The sequence below is a fragment of the Tyto alba genome, unplaced genomic scaffold (genome assembly GCF_018691265.1).
Source record: "Tyto alba isolate M040663 unplaced genomic scaffold, T.alba_DEE_v4.0 Super-Scaffold_1, whole genome shotgun sequence".
Classification (NCBI taxonomy): Eukaryota; Metazoa; Chordata; class Aves; order Strigiformes; family Tytonidae; genus Tyto; species Tyto alba.
The window spans coordinates 9,681,983-9,699,981 of record NW_024881261.1 but is presented as its reverse complement, the minus strand read 5'-3'; the positions used below and the strand labels follow the sequence as shown (position 1 = coordinate 9,699,981).

General features: G+C 39.8%; 1 protein-coding gene across 14 annotated transcripts in view; it reads right to left on the bottom strand.

Moving 5' to 3' along the window:
* Positions 1-704: 704 nt before the first annotated feature.
* Positions 705-17,999, bottom strand: part of ABLIM1 (actin binding LIM protein 1) — a 221,297-nt gene continuing 204,002 nt past the window's right edge. For all 14 annotated transcript variants that reach the window (XM_042787562.1, XM_032988650.2, XM_042787553.1 and 11 more), the window contains 8 exons: positions 16,940-17,031; positions 16,709-16,805; positions 14,892-14,953; positions 14,526-14,586; positions 13,537-13,544; positions 12,179-12,253; positions 9,095-9,175; positions 705-7,779 (listed from right to left, as the gene is read on the bottom strand). In XM_042787562.1, coding sequence (XP_042643496.1) covers positions 7,666-7,779; positions 9,095-9,175; positions 12,179-12,253; positions 13,537-13,544; positions 14,526-14,586; positions 14,892-14,953; positions 16,709-16,805; positions 16,940-17,031 — 590 coding nt within the window. In that variant the 3' untranslated portion in view covers positions 705-7,665. The remainder of the gene's footprint in view (positions 7,780-9,094; positions 9,176-12,178; positions 12,254-13,536; positions 13,545-14,525; positions 14,587-14,891; positions 14,954-16,708; positions 16,806-16,939; positions 17,032-17,999) is intronic.

Sequence of the window (17,999 nt, the reverse complement as noted above, 5' to 3'; positions counted from 1 at the left end):
CAGGTCATCTAGAGAGCTGTGTATGAGTGGCTTCTTTTCCAGGGGATATTTACATGCAACAATGCATGAAATCCCTTGACATGTCTTTCTTCCGAGGCACTGACAGGAATTGCTACAGATTCCTCTGAGGTGCAGTGCATTTAATTCTGCTACTACTGTGATCTGCTGGAGACCTGGGCGTTCAGCACATTCATAGGTGTTTTATAGGCCCTATTTCCTTGAATGGCATCATCCCCTACCTTCTACACCCAGACAGGGCAGTTATAAACTCCAGGTAATTAAGCAAACACCTAATTTTAAATACAAGTCAGGGACTAAAATTTTAGCTGAACTTGCAAGGATGAAGAAAGGAAACCATTCAGCCTGTGAAGCTGATGTAGCAGCATGACCTACCTGACCTCGCTGATATCACAGGTCCTTTTAAACCACAAACTGACCACATGAAATTAACACTCCTATGTGGTTTGTATGAATATCTACTTTTAGTGACTTCGTTACAGGAAGCCTTGTGTCCATTTTCAAACCTTTTGTCATAATTTCACTGAAGCTGTGTAACTGTTCATCTGTCTTGCTCTGGTCATTCATCTCTCACCTCTCTCTCTTGAGAACACATCCTGTTCTGTAAGAGGACTTTGATATAACTCTGCAAGATGAAAAAAAAAACAACCAAGAAACAAATAAATGAGGCAACATGAATCCAGCAATTAAGAATAAAGCTCCAAACTTTATTCATTGACTTGAGTACAACAATGGTGCAGATTACAGTGGCACAGGAGTGCAATATGTGCTGTTTACGGTATGACAGTGGGAACACTAATTGTACAGAACAGCAACCCAGCTCAACTTTTAATTATGCATACAAGCAGACTTATTCTACAGACAAGACATTGATTCACTCTTACAGAGACTCAGAAAGAAAGTTGTCTCACAGACAAATGGAAAACACAGGGACACCTCCCCAAAATGCTGGTTTGTAACATGTGGAAGGAGGAGAAAAGAAAAATAAAATGATAAAAAATCCTATTGCCAAAATCTACTGATTTAAAGGAAGATACACCTTTGAAAAAACTAGTTTCCTTTTCCAAAGCTTAAAAAAAGAAGCCCCAGCTGTAAGGCCCCCTTACAAGAAGAGTTGTCAGCAACAACCAAGCCGCACTGCTTGGACAGGACTGATCCGGTAATGACAGAGAGCTCGTTGCTGTGGGCACACACAGCAGTTGGAGACTTTCCTGGGCTAGACAGCTGAGAAAGAGCCTGCTCCAAAGCGTGCGGATGTCAGTGAGAGACTCCACTGATTTCAGTAGTTTTGCATCTGGGGGAAGTGCTTTCTGAAGGGTGTTCAGTGACAAAAGCCCAGGCAAGTGTCCAGTGGGACCTGTCAAAGAGCCTAAGGGAGCTAGAGACTCAGCCTGGTAAGGCACCGCTGGAATTCCCATAGCTGCTTCTGCTACTTGAAATGCTTCATTTCCTAACGCCTAGGAGCAAGGTCCTGTGGGCTTCAGCTTTGCAAGTTCCGGGAGAAACACTTGTATTATCTGTGGTGATCCTGACAAAACAGGCTACTGTTTGCCTTCAGTCATCTCTTTTTACCTCAAAAGAAAGACTGCAATGCAGGTGGAAGCATTATCTCTTCACACGGACAAGCATTTTTTAGGAAATCATTAGCAGAAATCTATTTCCCTGTTAGAAGCCCTTTGGGCAACAAATAATTTATTTTGCATACAGGCAAACAACATTAACGGCCAATTATATTCCCACTTCCTGCACTGATGCTTACATTAAAATGAGTAATACCAATTCTCTCCCTGCCAAATGCGGGCATCACATAGCTCCTGCCAGCAGAGTTATCTGACTAAAAACTCTGTATCTTTGCATTGTGATAGATTCTTTTTGTTCATTATATTATTAAGCACAAAAAAGGGGTGTGTGATAAATCACAAGGCAAAACTCACCAGCCAAAGCAGTCCTGCAACCCCCAGTGATAAGGGTGTTTCTACATTACAAGAGAAAGGCCCATTGTGCTATTATGGCAGTGCTCAGGAGCTCTAGCTCTTCATTATGTAGCAGTGGGGTAAAAACATACTGTCAAGACCAACCTTTGCTATGCATCTACCCTGAAGACTGTGCTGGACTCTAGCAGGTGTGTTGAGATGGCCAAAAAGTTTGACAGGGCACAAACTGGTCCGTGACATGGGGTTAACTGAATGGAGAAGGGCATTGGGGAGTCAAGCCCTAAGTGTGCCTCTGACGTGGAAAGACGAATGGCATTTCAGGACAGCTTAGTTGATATTCTTGTTTCCTGCATGTGTTTTATGGCATGGCATCTTCATTATTATTGACTGCTATTTTTCACTGCCATAGGTAATTTCCAGGATATGGACATCCTCCTCCACAAATACATTCCAAAGGAAAGCAATGAATCACGGTGTGGGAGAAAGGCCGGTTTCCATTTAGTCTGCTCTATGAGGCTATGGTCTAAATATGCCAAGACCTTCTCCTAAGTCAGGATGAGCCAAGATAAGTCATTCCAAGATGAGTTTAGAGGATGTAATTTTTTTATCATTTTGGGGGTTAATTTTTCTGTCACTTGTTGTAATTTCAGTGTAGATGCTCGTAAACTGTGGACTCCAAACCCGACTTATCCACAGTCTGACATAGGTACCACAGGACCATGTTTCCTTCTAATTCTGCCAAACACCACCCTGGCAAACCCTGGAGAAATCAAGCTTATGACAGCCCTCCTCCTTTCCGGAACTTAATCCTTCTCCATCCATCAATATTACCTGACCAGGAGAAGCACAGCTTGAGGAAAGGGATTTCACTTCAAAATGTGTCTAATTTCAGCATAACAAACTTTTACAAAAGAGACTCCTAATGACCTCGCCTGAACAGCAGGACATCTAAACTACGTAGCTGAGGAAGGATTTCCAAATTGTAACAGTGAAAGGGCAGCAAGCACTTCGGTGCTAGGCCCACAGATTTAGGACTACAGGACTTTGTAAGGAGAGATGACATCTGTCTTGACAGAAGTAAAAGCACTACTGGAGCCACAGAGCTACCTAGTCCCGCATATAGCTATTGAGAAATGTACTGTTCTCCTAGTAAAACCTTTCACAGCATGCTGCAGCTATGTCCACAATGCATCACAAACCATATTTAATGAAAGGCTACTAACAAAACTGAAAAAAAGTATGTTTCTGAGATGTCACTAAAACCTGTCTTAAATGACACCAGCATTAGATGATAATAAACAATTAAAAAAAAAATAAAAAAAGAAATTCTGTGAGCAAACTTTACAAGAACTTACTCTTCCAGTTGTACAGAAAATTTAGTAGGTTTGGGATAGGCCACTGGCAGAGTTGAGATACTACATTCAGCTTCCTGAACTGAAGCCAGAATAGATCACATTGCTTTATTGAGAAATAGTGGACAGTATAGTAATTTCTAAATCTGTTCTTCAAGTTGGCTTAATTCTACTATCTTCAGAGATGATGAACAACCTATTTATTTCAACATGTATTTCAACTTCTAACTTGCAGTAGGTTGGAGCTCATACAAAGTTAAGGCACGGGTATAGAGGGTATGGCCAGCTGTTCCCACTGTAACACAGGACAGTTCTTGACTTATTCATATGAAAATAATCAGACCAGTACCTGGAGAGGGCACAAGCCCCAGTAAGTCAGACCTCTGGATTCCCTGTTAACATGAAGACTACTGCACAGGGTATTACCCTTCCCACTAAGCACTGCTAGGGATGGGTGGTTCACATACACCTGAGGAGGCCTTTAAAATTATATCACTTGGGATCAACCTAGCACTTCCATGATTTGGGAAACTCACCTTGCCTTTTGCCCACTCAGTACATCACAGGTATCCACAAGCCCCGCAGATCTAAGCACATATGCAAGTGACAACCTTCATAACTTAATGACCACTATCTATTCAACACTATACATGGTTTGGAAATTCCAGGTTAACTACTCACATAATATCTCAACTCCAAATGGGGAGTGTGCATGCTACCTATGCGCCTGTGTTTGAGAACCTGCATGTTTACATAATCCCATTTTGCGAACGTCTGGTTATTTTGCAATGATTTGACAGGTCTTTGTGCTTAGATCACTCCTAAAGGAGAAAAGGGGAAAAAACAACACAAAAGCAATCAGTTTTCAGTCCTCTTGGCAATGACATTCTGTTGACAACACTAAGTTTGATGGGACTTTATCAGAGGTTCAAACACTTTGCAGGAGACAGAAGAACGTAAGAATGTACTTAAGGTATATTCATAGAATGGTTTGGGTTGGAAGGGAACTTTAAAGATCATCTAGTCCAACCCCTGACATGTCTCAAGGGACTGTTGAAGAGGGGAATTACAAAGAACTGCCCAAGAAAATGCTACTTGATTGATATTAGGAAAATTATTAATTGCTTACAAAGAAAATTCTCCCTGGGGCTACACTTCTGTTTTTATTAGGTGGGAAGACCAGATGAAAGAACAGAAAACTTTGCAGTGACAAATAACAGCCCACTGCAGAAAACACACACACACCCCCTGTGGCTGGCTGCAATGTGATTTTTAGGGACAGGCCATCTCTTGGAGTGTGTCTATATGTAGGTGGTTGGGATAGTTAAGGGGAATTAACTGTAGACATGAAACGGAAGCTCAGAAAACCCTTCATGTTCTCAATCAGAAATAAAGCAGTATTAAGTCTAGTGAGTCTAGTGCAGAGGGCTGTGAACTGACTGCTCCACACCAGTGAGATGTGAACCAGCAGTGGCCCAAAAATCCAGTTAGAGATTAATTGTTTCCGCAGCATCTAAACTGACTTCTCTTCATTCCTTCCCAAGATCCAATTGCAGTTTTAAATTCTCAGTTGATGAGGCAGATACAAATGACCCTATCATTCTTCACAGGCTAGGAGGCTGGGTTTTTCTTTCCTAAAAAATTTTTTTTTCCTTCCACCCCCCCCTTTTTTTTTTTCTTTTTCCTTTTTTTTTTTTTTTTTTTTTTTCCCCTTTTTTATTTTTTGAGAGGAGAGAAAACAACCTGGCTTAGCAATTTCTGAAATGACTGGGTAGTGTACGCTGTGAGAAGTTCAACAGTAATCTAGAGATGAGGACAGAAAAATGCAGACTGGAAGCTCATATCCTTGAGAGAGCAAGACTTCAGATCAAAAAGGTTTATTGTCAAGGTGACTTGGTCTAAAAGACCTGCAATGCTTACTACGTTTGAGAGGTAGCAGCACAATATTGTCTATAAGATGTGGGCTGACAGAATTTGGAGAATTTTAATACTTTAAACACATTAAAACTCAGATGTTCATCTCCGAGTTAAGCCACACCTTGCAGGTGACAAACACAGAATTTCTGAGACTCCAGCACTCACAAAGCCTGTGACTGTAAAACACTGATGTTCTTTTGTTGTATGAATTTGGTTTCAACAGTTACTCAAAAATGCATCTCAAACTGCCCGTGCCCCTTGCATTCCCATTTACATCTCGGTGTTCCTCTAAAACCCTTTCAGATGCTTGTTCTGAAAAATGAAGTAAAACACGTTGAACTGATCCTTGCTGCAATTTCAGTAACGTCCAGAGAGTTTACTCACAACTGTGTGTGTCACAGTGTTCACTGAGGTTCAGTACGGACTGTGGGGCCAGATCTGCATGGTAGCATATTCTCCAGCTTATCCCATAGACTCACCATTCCCTCAGCTCTAGGGACAAGGTGCTGACCCCCTGCATCTGTCTTGCATATACTGAATCTTCAACTCAGATTTTATGAAAGGAATCACAAGTGATCTGTTGCAACAGGACTTCCTAAACCAGCAAAGAAGAGGCAGGATTTCGGCTGTCCTGTGCATTTCATGGTGAAATGCCATTTGGTGATACAGAGAACTCAACGCAGTCATACTGAATCTTACAACTACATGTGACTGTTTCCCCTTCCTGACTTCCAGTTTTTAACACCAATGTCTCATATAACAGAAAATACAGAGGTTCTGATGTCTCCAGTGCCAAAAGTTTCTGCATTAAAAATGAAACCTTGATATTTTGACAGACACAGGAACCTAAATGACCCTCTCCAGTATCAGGAGGCGGGCTCATTAGTGCAGTATGCATTGGCAGTTAAGCACCAAGGAAGAGAGAAAGCTGACCTTGCAGCCGCAATGCATTCATTCAATTACTTTGGTGCTCATGTCCTCCTCTGTATAGGACTTGCCCAGAAGCAGTTAAGGTATATACAGGCAGTTTTTTAAGCTGCAGCATATTGGAAGAAGACTGAAAGCAATAAAGAGTTCAATGCAGCTCAGAAACTCTCTTGCATGATTACTCTGCCTTCAAAAACCAAGTCAGGCACAAAGGGAAATAAAAATAACCAAGGCTGGAGCTTTGATGCTTCAAGAGAGGAAAAAAAAATTCTGTGCCCTCTTTTCCAAGCACAAGTGAAAAACTACATTAACTAAAGAGAGTGCTTGGCCCCATGCACTGTGCTATATGGACAACAGCAACTGCAATTTAATCAGAAAGACTCTATTGGCAGAGCATGGCACCTTGATGGTACCTTTTATTCATAAACATCCCTCCCTAAGAGGGATGAATTGCATGTTAGCTTGCAGAGAACCATCTTCCCTGCTGATGTAAAATCCTACAACTCCACTGCAGTCTGATGAGCTGTACTAGTAATTACTAGCAGGGAGGCTGTCCCAAAATCTCTGGATGTGAACCAGGGCACACTTAAAAAAAGCATTTTCTCACTCTGTCACTCCTACCCCCATCCACCCATTTCCTGGACTAAATTACAAGAAAACTGACTCTTCTCCATCATTCCCATTACTTCAGTGATCTTAAATTATTCAAAGGATTGGTTAAGCTCCAGTCTTATTAACTCAAGCAGAAAGTGTGGAAGAGGGAAGACTGACAACAGACACAACAATTCAATTCCTATATCCTAGCAAATATATACAAGTACAAGGAGTCCATTTTCTAGAAATTCAACTGTTATCTACTGTGAGCGAGCAGAGCGCCCACCTTTGCCGATTGTATCACATGAAGAAGATGCCATTTCAAAAGAGTGCCAGTTAAACAGCTGTGTGAGACTTAATGTGACCATGTGGATAAGTTACAAAGGGCTTCTCCTTCACTACAGAGCATCTATCTTCATATATATACACGTATATACACATACATACACGCACACACAGATAGATGGATAGATATAAATACATGTGCGCACACACGCAAACACGCATACATATATATATATATTTTTTATATATATATATTCTTTTCCAGTTCTTGGAGTGGTTACAACTACTTTAGTCTACAAGGCATCCTAAGGGCACTTTCTGGCTCTAGCAATAAAGTCCATCATATTGTGGAGAGAAGTAAAGGGAATATCATTGAGGGAGAACAGAACAGTTTCCTATCTTGTATAGTATCATGGAACAGGTTGACACCTCTGGAAACTATCATTGCTCTTTCTGAGCTCAGATATTTTCTCCCTATGTTCCAGGAGGGCAAACGCTCATCTTGTTCAATTGCTGTGTACAGAGGTGTCACTATGTGATTTTCCCTTTTTGGTGGATAAGTAGTTGCTTCCAAATATTTTGGACTGTATGATACAATATCCTATGTATCATTTTTTGTTGGTTTGTTTAAAGGGAGATTAAAAGAGTTTTGCTTTTTTCTTCATGTCGTTGCGTCTCCAGAGAGGTAACTTGTCAAACTCTTGTATCGTCATGCCAAATATTTCTTGAAAAACTTCAGGTGCTAAGTGACGCTTTACCAAAAAAAAAAAAAAAAAAAAAAAAAATGAAAAAAGAGAGAGAAAAAAGGCAATGGTCAGTTAAAGACAAAGAGACACAACAGGAGATAGGAGTGCCTTACAGATTTCATGTCACTGTGTAAGAGCCACTGCAGGAAATAATAATACTTTTGCAACACACAAATCCAAGTCCTCATGGACTCAGGTGCTCAACGAATCAATAAAATTTTACAATTTGTTAAGTTGGAGAAGTTTACAAAGGAAATCGTGAGAACTAGTTCAGTTGCTGAATAATGAAGAGACAGAAAAATGAGGTGTTTGAAGTCACCCGACAAGCAGCAATAGATCAGAGAACAAAACCAGCTCCTACATGGCCCGGTCCCAGGCTTCAGCTAGTCATCTCTGCACTGATATGGAAGTTCAGACACTGGGTTTCAGGAGAGCTTTCCAGAAGGGCTGAAGGCTGACATGCTACATTCGAAGTTCTGAGGAGGAAGATGTCTGGCCAGACTCACTGTCCAGCACATTTCTCTACTGCCAATGAAGCATTCTTTTGGTGCTGCCTCGTGCACAAGTTACTTCTTGTTCAGATACTTTAGACTACACTGAATGGGAAAAGTGTCTCCTTGTAGCACTAATGTAATGCAGCATTGAATTCTGATTAGTGCTCACATATCTACTAGTCTAAAAATATGCATAAATGGTTACTTACCCAAATTTTTGTGGCCCCTTCCTTCATCTCCACAGAAGATTAACTAACTACAAACGGCTTAAACACACCCAGCCCTCCACTGGGCTGCTTAAGTCTCTCAAATCCACAAAGTTGTAAACAATTTTTATTTGTTGGCAGAGATTTAAATCCTCATATTTTTGGATATCAGACAGTCTAACTAACTCACAGGACTCATGGGTGAGTTAAAGAAAGTCAGACTTTTGATCCTCAAGGATGGCTGACACTGACTCTTAGCTAAAAAATAATCCAAGATGAAACAAAGTATTTGCTCCATTCCAATACGGATCCTATGACTACAAAACACTTCACCAACTTTGGGTTTTCAACTAATTTACACGTAGATAATTAATCACTTGAAAACATAAGGGGGCTGTGGGAAGCTCAGTCCATGAGCAGAGAGACAGATGTGGGACTCCGGGCTCACCACTGTTCATGGCGATGTGGCTGCTTCCTCCCCATCTGGCTCCTCTTTCCCTGCTTAGTGTGGAGAAATCTTCCCAGTCTAACAAGCAGCCACACTTCAGTGTTTGAGCTTTCAAGTGTGCAACAACAACCAACCTCAGCAGGAAAGAGCATTTAGGAACTTGCTTCTCTTACCTCAAGCCTGGTTCTGTCTACATCTTTTAGTATTTTATTTCGCCCTCTGTTGGTCACCATGAGCATTTCATATGGAAAAATCTGTTAACAGTGTATAAAAGGGGGAAAAGAGAGATGTATTTATATTCTAAAGCAGAAAGAACACAACGTGTCTCATTTTCATAACCACATAAACATTTGTTTCTTTTTCAAAGGAAATCCCAGCTTTTTTTTCTTTTCTTTTTCTCCTTAACTGCATGAAAGGCAAGCCAATCTGGACACAGCAGGTACTAGTTTAGTGTCAAACTGCCTCGTATTGTGGAGCCACTATGTGCTTGCCCACCCCACTGATTTTTAGGGTGCGTATAATGCATCAGCTGACTTTGGTAAGACAGAGTCCTCTCCAGTCAATAAAACTGCCCATCCATCAGTGTATAAATTTATTAAGGTAAACATATTTGTCACTCATTGGTAAAACTGATGGTTGCCAAAGTGTGGATACCTCTAAGGAAACAGACAATTTAAAAGGTGAAACAGATGAAAGTACATTAAAATAAGCAGAAACTCTGAATAAGCAAGATATTAATTTGTGGGGGCCACTGCATTATAGAATTCATTACACGATTTTCTTTGCCTTTTTGGATAGTTAAGGAATTTAGGCTACTACCCACTGTGCTTGCTGGCTGTGCAATACACACATGGATTAAAGGAGATACTTTTGCAGACATATTTGTCTTATGTGCCTTCATCTGCTTTAGAAGAGTATGTGTCCAGCACACCTCCCATTAAAATTTCCCTTGATTTCCCTTTGCATTGCAAAGAATGTCCAGAACTTACATATACCACTTATAGGCCAATAATTGATTCTCGAATACATACAAGATTTTACTTTTGTTTTATGTGTACCGGCTCTTTGTTTGAAGTAAAATGTTTACTATCAGTGGGTCTCAAATCAGCCTAATCCAATAGAAACAATGATGCTTAGAAAGGATATCAGAAAACCACATGCCTTAAAATGAGTTTCTGGAATCATCCCTGGCAAAAAATTCTCTGTTTTAGGATTTTTGACTTGGGCAGACACTTTCATGCCTGGAATGACTTAGGAAAGCTCATGTTCCATCTGCCAGAGCCTCTCTATAGCCCTTCTCATTGTATGTCTTTGCTGAGTAGGAAAACAGCATCCCCAGTGGGCTCCTTGTCCAACCCCTACTGAAGTCCATGAAGTTTTTCTGCAGACTTCAGTGGCAATTGACTCAGCTTTTACTGTTATTTATGGGTCTGGTTTTACTTGCCCAATGGCAACAAGAATGAGACCACCAGAACTCTCCTGCAGAGACAGCTGAGCCATTATCAAATGCTATTAATTCAATTATTTTAACAGCAGAAGAAATTCAACCTAATCAATTTTTGTGCAGCACTAGGCTATTAAGTTCATTCCATTGTCAACAACTATCCCAATGAACTTTTCAGAAATATAATAAATCAGATTCAGGCATCCATGAACATACCGCTGAGTTTATTGTAAGTAATAATTATTTAAATAATGTGTGCTTACATACCAATTGTAAGATATGATTCTTAGGAGATTCTGACATTGTCACAATTGTACAATTAAGTCTATACTTTGAATTACATTGTTTATGTTTGATATTATAAATGGCTACCATATACAGCATTATAGGAAACTAAAATATAACTTTTCATAATTAAACAGGCAGGTTTTAAGTCAAGATCTACGGTTATAAGTACATTTTATATTTAGATATTCACAACAAAGCATGCCTCAATCTGGGGTGGCAGGATGCACAAATTCTGTCCTTTGTGGAGAATCATTTGGTAAGATTTAGTCATTTTTACATTTACTAATTTTCACTTTTCGCATGTTTCATGCTCACTTTGAGTTGGCTTCTACTTTATCAGGTTTAAGTTAGTGTTGGACCACTGGCATGAATAAAAATACTGCCAATTCACACATGCTGAGGGTCTGGCATCACTTTTATAAACATCAACAGAAAGTGACCTATTATCTCATGAAAATTCCCATAAATTTTATCACGAATGATACTGACAGAATTTGTCATCCAAAATAGCATTCCAAATCACTGGGTGCATCAACAGCAGTGGTGGCTATAAGAATTTCTATTGCATGAAAGAGAAATTATTTGGAAGTAAAAGCAGTATCTCAAGAGTTGGGGATAACCCCAAGGTCTTATTTATATAATCTATAAAAACAGTTGTTAATATACATTGCACTGGGGTCTCAGCTTATAAAGCTAGGCTTATTGCCTTGTACAGTTTGCCTGGAGGTGACTTGGAAGCAAAATGAGCTCCTCACTTAACTGCAGAAATGCAGATCCTTGTAACTTTGGCAAAATCATGATTTCTTGGAAGGTTCACCAGCAGAGAAAGTTGTAAGATTCAAAATACAGCCCTGGTTGAATTTCCTCTATACCTTATGTTCATTTTTGACTCAGACATTTCTAAACATAGCTGCAAAAGCATTTTAATTTATGTCTTCTATTATATTCAGCTGATACTGCCTCTTTTTCCAATAAATATCCTGAAGAATTTCCTACATTGGGAATCCAACATTATTGAAAGGTGTCAGGCTAACAGTGCTGAGAGCTAAAGAACAGATCCAGACAGACACGTAGCTATCTAACTTCCAATGTGAAACAAAGATCCATGTATTTCATTAATTTTTAAATCAAGATAGCCTCAACAGCGTGTTGTGAGCCACAATTTACTGCATCACTTTTCCAACCTGATAGATCTGACAGACTTTCCCATTGAGTTTGGCTTGCTGTTTTGGCCAGTGGAAGCTTGACAGAGAACTAGCTATTGAGCATCTTCTGTATCTTCCTTTTGTCTCTAGAAAAGCCTCCTTAACCCAAGATGCACACCTGAGCTGCCCTCACCCTGCCTGAGTACTAACACCTGTAACAGGCAAAGTCCAGAACAAAGGGACAGGTTTGGTACATAGGGAACAGGGACTGAGGTGAGGTAAAGAAAAACAAAGGAACTAAGACATTTCCCATATTTTATCTGCATTTCACAGCCAAATCTGCGCTGTCTTGAAGGAAAGTGAATAACATCTGCACTTGCCTTTGGCTCCAACATGTTAGGCATAGATACTCCTCTGTCCATTCTCATTCCAGGGACATGACCATCCGGAAGGGACTGCATCAGATACAGGTAAACATCAGACACATAGGTTACACACACAGAGGGTAAAGGCACTCAAGTAGTGGTGAAAACAAGGGTGAATTTGCCCTGAGACTCCCTTCAAGTCTTAATATTTAGTCTTATCATACAGATCATTGCCATGGCTACTGTTTACAATTTCTCTTAGGCATGCCGAGGGATCCTTCGATCCTCTCTGCCACCACAGCCTTCTGTCACTGCTAAGGCTGGCGATAGCTCCCCACTGTGCCTACCAACATCACTTCCCAGGTGGACCTGGGGAGCCCAAGAGAGTGGTGGGTCCTCTCCCACCTCAGTGGCTAAGTAGGGTTGTTCTCTGGACAAACACACAGAAGCAGTAATTCAAATCCCACCCAACAGCATACGAAACACACCTCTGGCTTTCCTTCCTGTCACTTACTATATCAGCCGAGGTTTTTTGTTTGTTTTTTTTTTTTTTTTTTGTCTCTACAATGGAAAATTTTTTACTATGAACACGAACAGGTATAGGGTAAAAAGGTGCTGTTTTGACACAGGTACTGTTCCTAACAAAATAACGATTTGAGCACAATATATGGACAACTTCTGTGTCCTCCCATAATCTTATTTTCTTTCCAATCATCATGATTTTGATATACCATTAACTAAATTATCCAGGTAATTAAACCTTTTCTTAAATTGCTATTTCCTATTGTGATTTTGCTGAGGAGCCAGCCAGAGTCAAACCATTCTTGAAAAAACCCTGCAGACAGCATTTGGAGTAAAAGGGTTTATATTTGCAAGCACACTTCTTACTGGCTCATCTGTGACGGCAGCACTGTAGAAAACTATTGATCAGCCATCTTGACTAGAGACCAAATTCCAGGGTAAAAATGAGGAGTTCAAGGCTCCTGGTATGGAAGAAAATTGCCTCCAGAAGACACCTTCTATATGTCTCTGGGGTTGGTACTAGGGAGGCTGGAAATAAATCCATCCTCAGCTGTCCAGAGAGGACTATTACAAATAACTCATATATGAACTGACAGTGGATTTTACAGAGCAAGTCACAGAACTGGTGTGAGCTGTCTCAACCCAGCTCAGGGGAGGTAACCAGGAGGAATCTGAGGCTGTGCCTGGTTTTTGTTGGTAAGAATCTACATTGGTGATTATCCTTAAACATGCAGGAAAATCAAAGCTATTGTCTTAAGAAACCCTTCCCTGTAGCAGAAATTCAGACTTCAGCAAGAAAGCAGATGCTTTTAGTTCTGTTGTCAGTTCATTGATGAAAACCTGTACTCTACCTGGAAATCTGAAAAGCAAGAGAGAAATTTCATCAGTTTTAGAGTGTGGAATCAGTACAATCTACCAGATAACCCTTGTATCTTTTGGTCTACCTGATCTTTTCAAAATCCCACCCACTTCTCTAAGGTCAGCAACCTTCTTACTTTTGGACTTAATTTGTAAAGAGTCAAAATATCGTAGCCCTTTTCATTTCAAGCAGGCTCCTCATTCAGGAAAATCAAGCCACTTTGGAAATACTGAGAGACACAAAACCACAATCAAGTGAACAAAAAGCCAATTAAAATTCAAATGTGTAGAGCAGGATTCACCTCATCTAACCTCTACCATCAGGTAGCTGTCCAGACTCCTCCACAGTCAATAGACACAAGCACCAAGATGTCAAGATACACTACAATGCCTGATCGTAGGGTATCTAAGATAGAGAGGATCAATCTCACTTTGTCGATAACTAGCCTCTCTCTCAGCTCAAACCACTTGAAAACATTAACTCTCACAGTTTAATAACTTCCATAAATATTGTCAGTTTTTATTAGTCAATGACTGATATCACATCTAGCTCAAAGTCATAATGAAAATCATGAGCAGCAATGGCGATTAGAAGAGATTATCCTTTTTTCTTCAGTAGCACATTCTTTCACACTGTGCAGTGAATGGTAATTTTCAGAGAAAGAAAATATCCTAACAAAACTCAGTACACGTTCCTGATAATTTACATGTTACCTATTTTCCATTTGTACCAATGCTAAAGTGGTCCCTTGGCATAAACAGGGATCAGCCCCACCTAGCAGATTTGGCAAAATAAACTCAAACCTTTAATAGGTATTTGTAGAGTTTGAGTTAATTGTTTAGTTTACCACAGGAAGTTAAAACATACTGAGTAAATACAAAGTAAGCACATCCACCACCTTAAAATAAAATAGCAGAAATGATCAAACATCGTAACATGTTCAGTAATGAAGTGGCATGTAAAAAGGCTCCGTAGCCTTACCTCTAACACCACCACTCACATCCCCATAACTGTTGTACTGACCAAAATCTGTAGACACTGGCTGTAATAGGAAAAGAGGGACATGCACATAAATACACAGTTCATGACTTCACAAGCATGCTGGTATATGGGGAGAAATAAATTGCTTTAAGGCTTTTATTTTGCCGTCAATTTTCACATTTCTTGCATTGTTTTCTTGCCTTTTTAACAATGTAGTTTGTGGGAAGGGAAATTAGGTTTTGTCTGAATTCAGATGGTCTTATAAGAAACCTCGATCAAACTGAAAGTCCAATACAGCTAATGCAGAAATATATACCATGGATAATTAAAGACACCTTTTTCTTCTCCAAATCACCATCTCCTTACCCTGTGAAGTCCATTTTTTCCATAGCCAGGGAGAGAAGAGGTTTTGGAGGCTGAAGCATGTGCTGTTGAATGAGGAAGAGAAAAATCTTTTACTGGAAAAACCCAATGGAAACTCCAAAACAAGCATATTTGAGGAATCAGCTAGCATAAAAAACACAGTTAAAAGAGCTAAGCATAACCAGCTGAGACACACTGACTTTAAGAAATTAATATCTCTGCTCCAATCTCATCACAACCATCCATACATTCTGTAAGTTCCATGCAGCTTTATCATGCCATGGTGGCAGGTCATTAAGAAGGGACACTGTGATTTTGCCAGGCTCATTTTTTTGCTACAAAGGAGAAAAGGCTATTAGTTTTGGTCCTGTAACGTTAATTGACAGTTGTTTTGGTACCGACTTCAACAGCAGAATGATCAGAATGAGCAATGATGAGTGAATTCAAACAAGTTTGAGAGTTTGACATTCTGATCCAAAATTACAGTCATCCTGTACAGGATATGGCACTTCTGAGAACATGACATGGTTCAACAGAGCTCTGTGACTCCTGATTTCATCTGAAATGAAATAAGGTATCTGGGGGCATTCAACTTAGCATTTGCACTGACCTCAGAAATTGTACAAGCAAGATAAAGACAGTGTGGCAATGTCAAGGGTTTCAAATGTCCATGTTTTAAAATACAGATGTGAAGATGGAGAGATAGAAAGATTGCCAGCATAATGATCTATAGCACCTCTACAGTTAATACAGCTCCTTCAGACAAGATCCTGCATATATGAATGCAATTTTGTTTTGTTTTGTTTTGTTTTTTAAATGTTATTTTTACCATAGAAGGGCAGGGAATGTAGAACTTGGGGCACTGTTGCCAGCAATAGGCAGTTTTGGGAAAGGTACTGCTGATTCCACAAAAGGCAACTGATGACTGCACTGATCATCACTGCAAAGCAGGACGGACACATGCCCAGTAAAGGAGTCCTCCAGCTTGTGCGAAGGTTAATAAAAAAATCATAAGCTCTGAGTTGAGCAGGTAGACTTTGGCCCTGTGAAAATTACAGATAGCGAGGGAGAGTCACAGACATTCTCTCCAAGACCATAAATAGAGGCAACACACTTATACAACAGAGAACAAGGAAATCCTAGTTTGTTTGGCAGCTACTCCAGTGGATGACTCCAAAGAGATTCATCTTGTCTCTTCTTTGCTCGAAGTACAGCTGCTGTGCTACAATCACCAGTGGATGAAGAGTGAAATAAAACCCCCAAAACGTTCTCTGGAGATCTGAGAGGGCCACAGATGTATATCAAAATGTCCAATGAGGCCAAGAATCTAAGCCACCAGTTAACCAAAGTTGACTTTTGTGCTTTTGCTCCAGAACAGAATACACCCAGTCAAAATGTCAGCCAAGACCAAAACACTAGCATTGTTTGGAATATGCAGCACCACTGGGAGGAGAGATTAAACAGTGATAGGAATCACCAGTTTAAACAAAACGTGTTATTGTAATTAGCCTATTAGCATGCGTGTGATGTGATAGTCACTGAGGATTTTACCTCTTTATCTGTATTAGAAAATCTCTCTCCTCAAAATTGCCTGAAAATCCTCAACCTCGTATTTCTTCTAATTAAAAACCAACCACAACACTCCTCCCCTCACCAAAACCAGCTAATGAATTAGGCCACTCTTTAAGGGGTGAGCACCACATATACACATATCAAGCAGCCTTCCCAGTGGTCTCTCTTCTGAGAGACGGCTTGATATGTGTATACGTAGTGTTCATTATTCACTGTTCATTATTAGCTTTATTGCCTACATGAATTACCTGGAGAATCATAACGACTGGCAGATAGGGCTGACCTATCGCGACTCTCCCTCTCCATCTCTTCTTTCAGTATCAACTGTCCCAAACCAGAGTTGAGCTGTAAATGGCAATTAAAAAAATATATAAAGAAAATAAAGCTGATTGAGGCATTAGCAGAAACTGCTTACAGAAAACAAAGGGGCACTTTTTGGATGGTGTTCAGAAACAGCATGAAGACAAGCTTATAACCACCTTCATGAGCTGCTCCTCCTGCAGCTGCCGGCGTCTCTGCAGCTCCTCATCGTCTTCCTCTCTTCCACTTGATCTGCGTCTCATGTCAGCTCCTGCTTCCATAAAACCACAGTACAGAGAGAGCTTTGTGTGGCAGTTCAACCGCAGCTTGAAGATTTCAGTGCTAGTTCAAAGCACTGGTCAGTTTGATTTACTGAATAAACAAAGCAGTATTTTCTTGCAGACTCAAAAGACTTTTTCAAAACTCACTCTTAATAAGACTCACTCAGATAGCCTGCCCTATGGATATCAGGCTTCTTATAAAATTAACAAGTTAAACTGCACACGAGTTCCAACCAAGCAACAGTCCTGGATACAAATGCCACAAATCAATGTAATAGAAAAAAGGGGCTCAGATTGCTAGTTCTGGAAACATGGGGTTTAATGGCACCAATAACTGTATCAGTGGCTGAAAACATGACGTCTGTTTTATATTTATACTTTTACCTAGACTCAGAATAGCAAATCTGAATTAACATTTCAAATGGAAAATTGAAGTACATTAATCTCCTAAATGGACACTCATATTTGGATTAAACAAAGCATTATTTTCAGTCTAAAATGAAGCAAACTAAATTGGTCCATTGGATAAAGATAAAATTAATTAAGACACAGGTGTTCTATATTTTAGTTCTTTACTTTTTATTGAATATTCTTTATTTTCTTGACTATTCTTAAGAAATAGTCTAATTTAGACAGCAGGACACTTCCATGTATACATAGAATATGATATTGCTGCAAGCATTTAGACAGCTGTTGTATTTTTTCCTCCACAGGCTATATCCTGATATAGTTATTCACTAATCGTTTGCTAGACAAACTCAGTGTTTTATTTGAACAAAACCTAAATTTTGCAACTAAAGTATCAGAAGGCTTATATCAATTAAATGTTTTGTACAGCAGTGTTAAATTGATGTTAATATGGAGAGAGACAAGAACTTACGTAAAAATTATTTGTATTTAAATCATTTATTATTTTGTTTGCTGTCTCAGGCTTTTGCAAGACTTTTCAGTACAATAG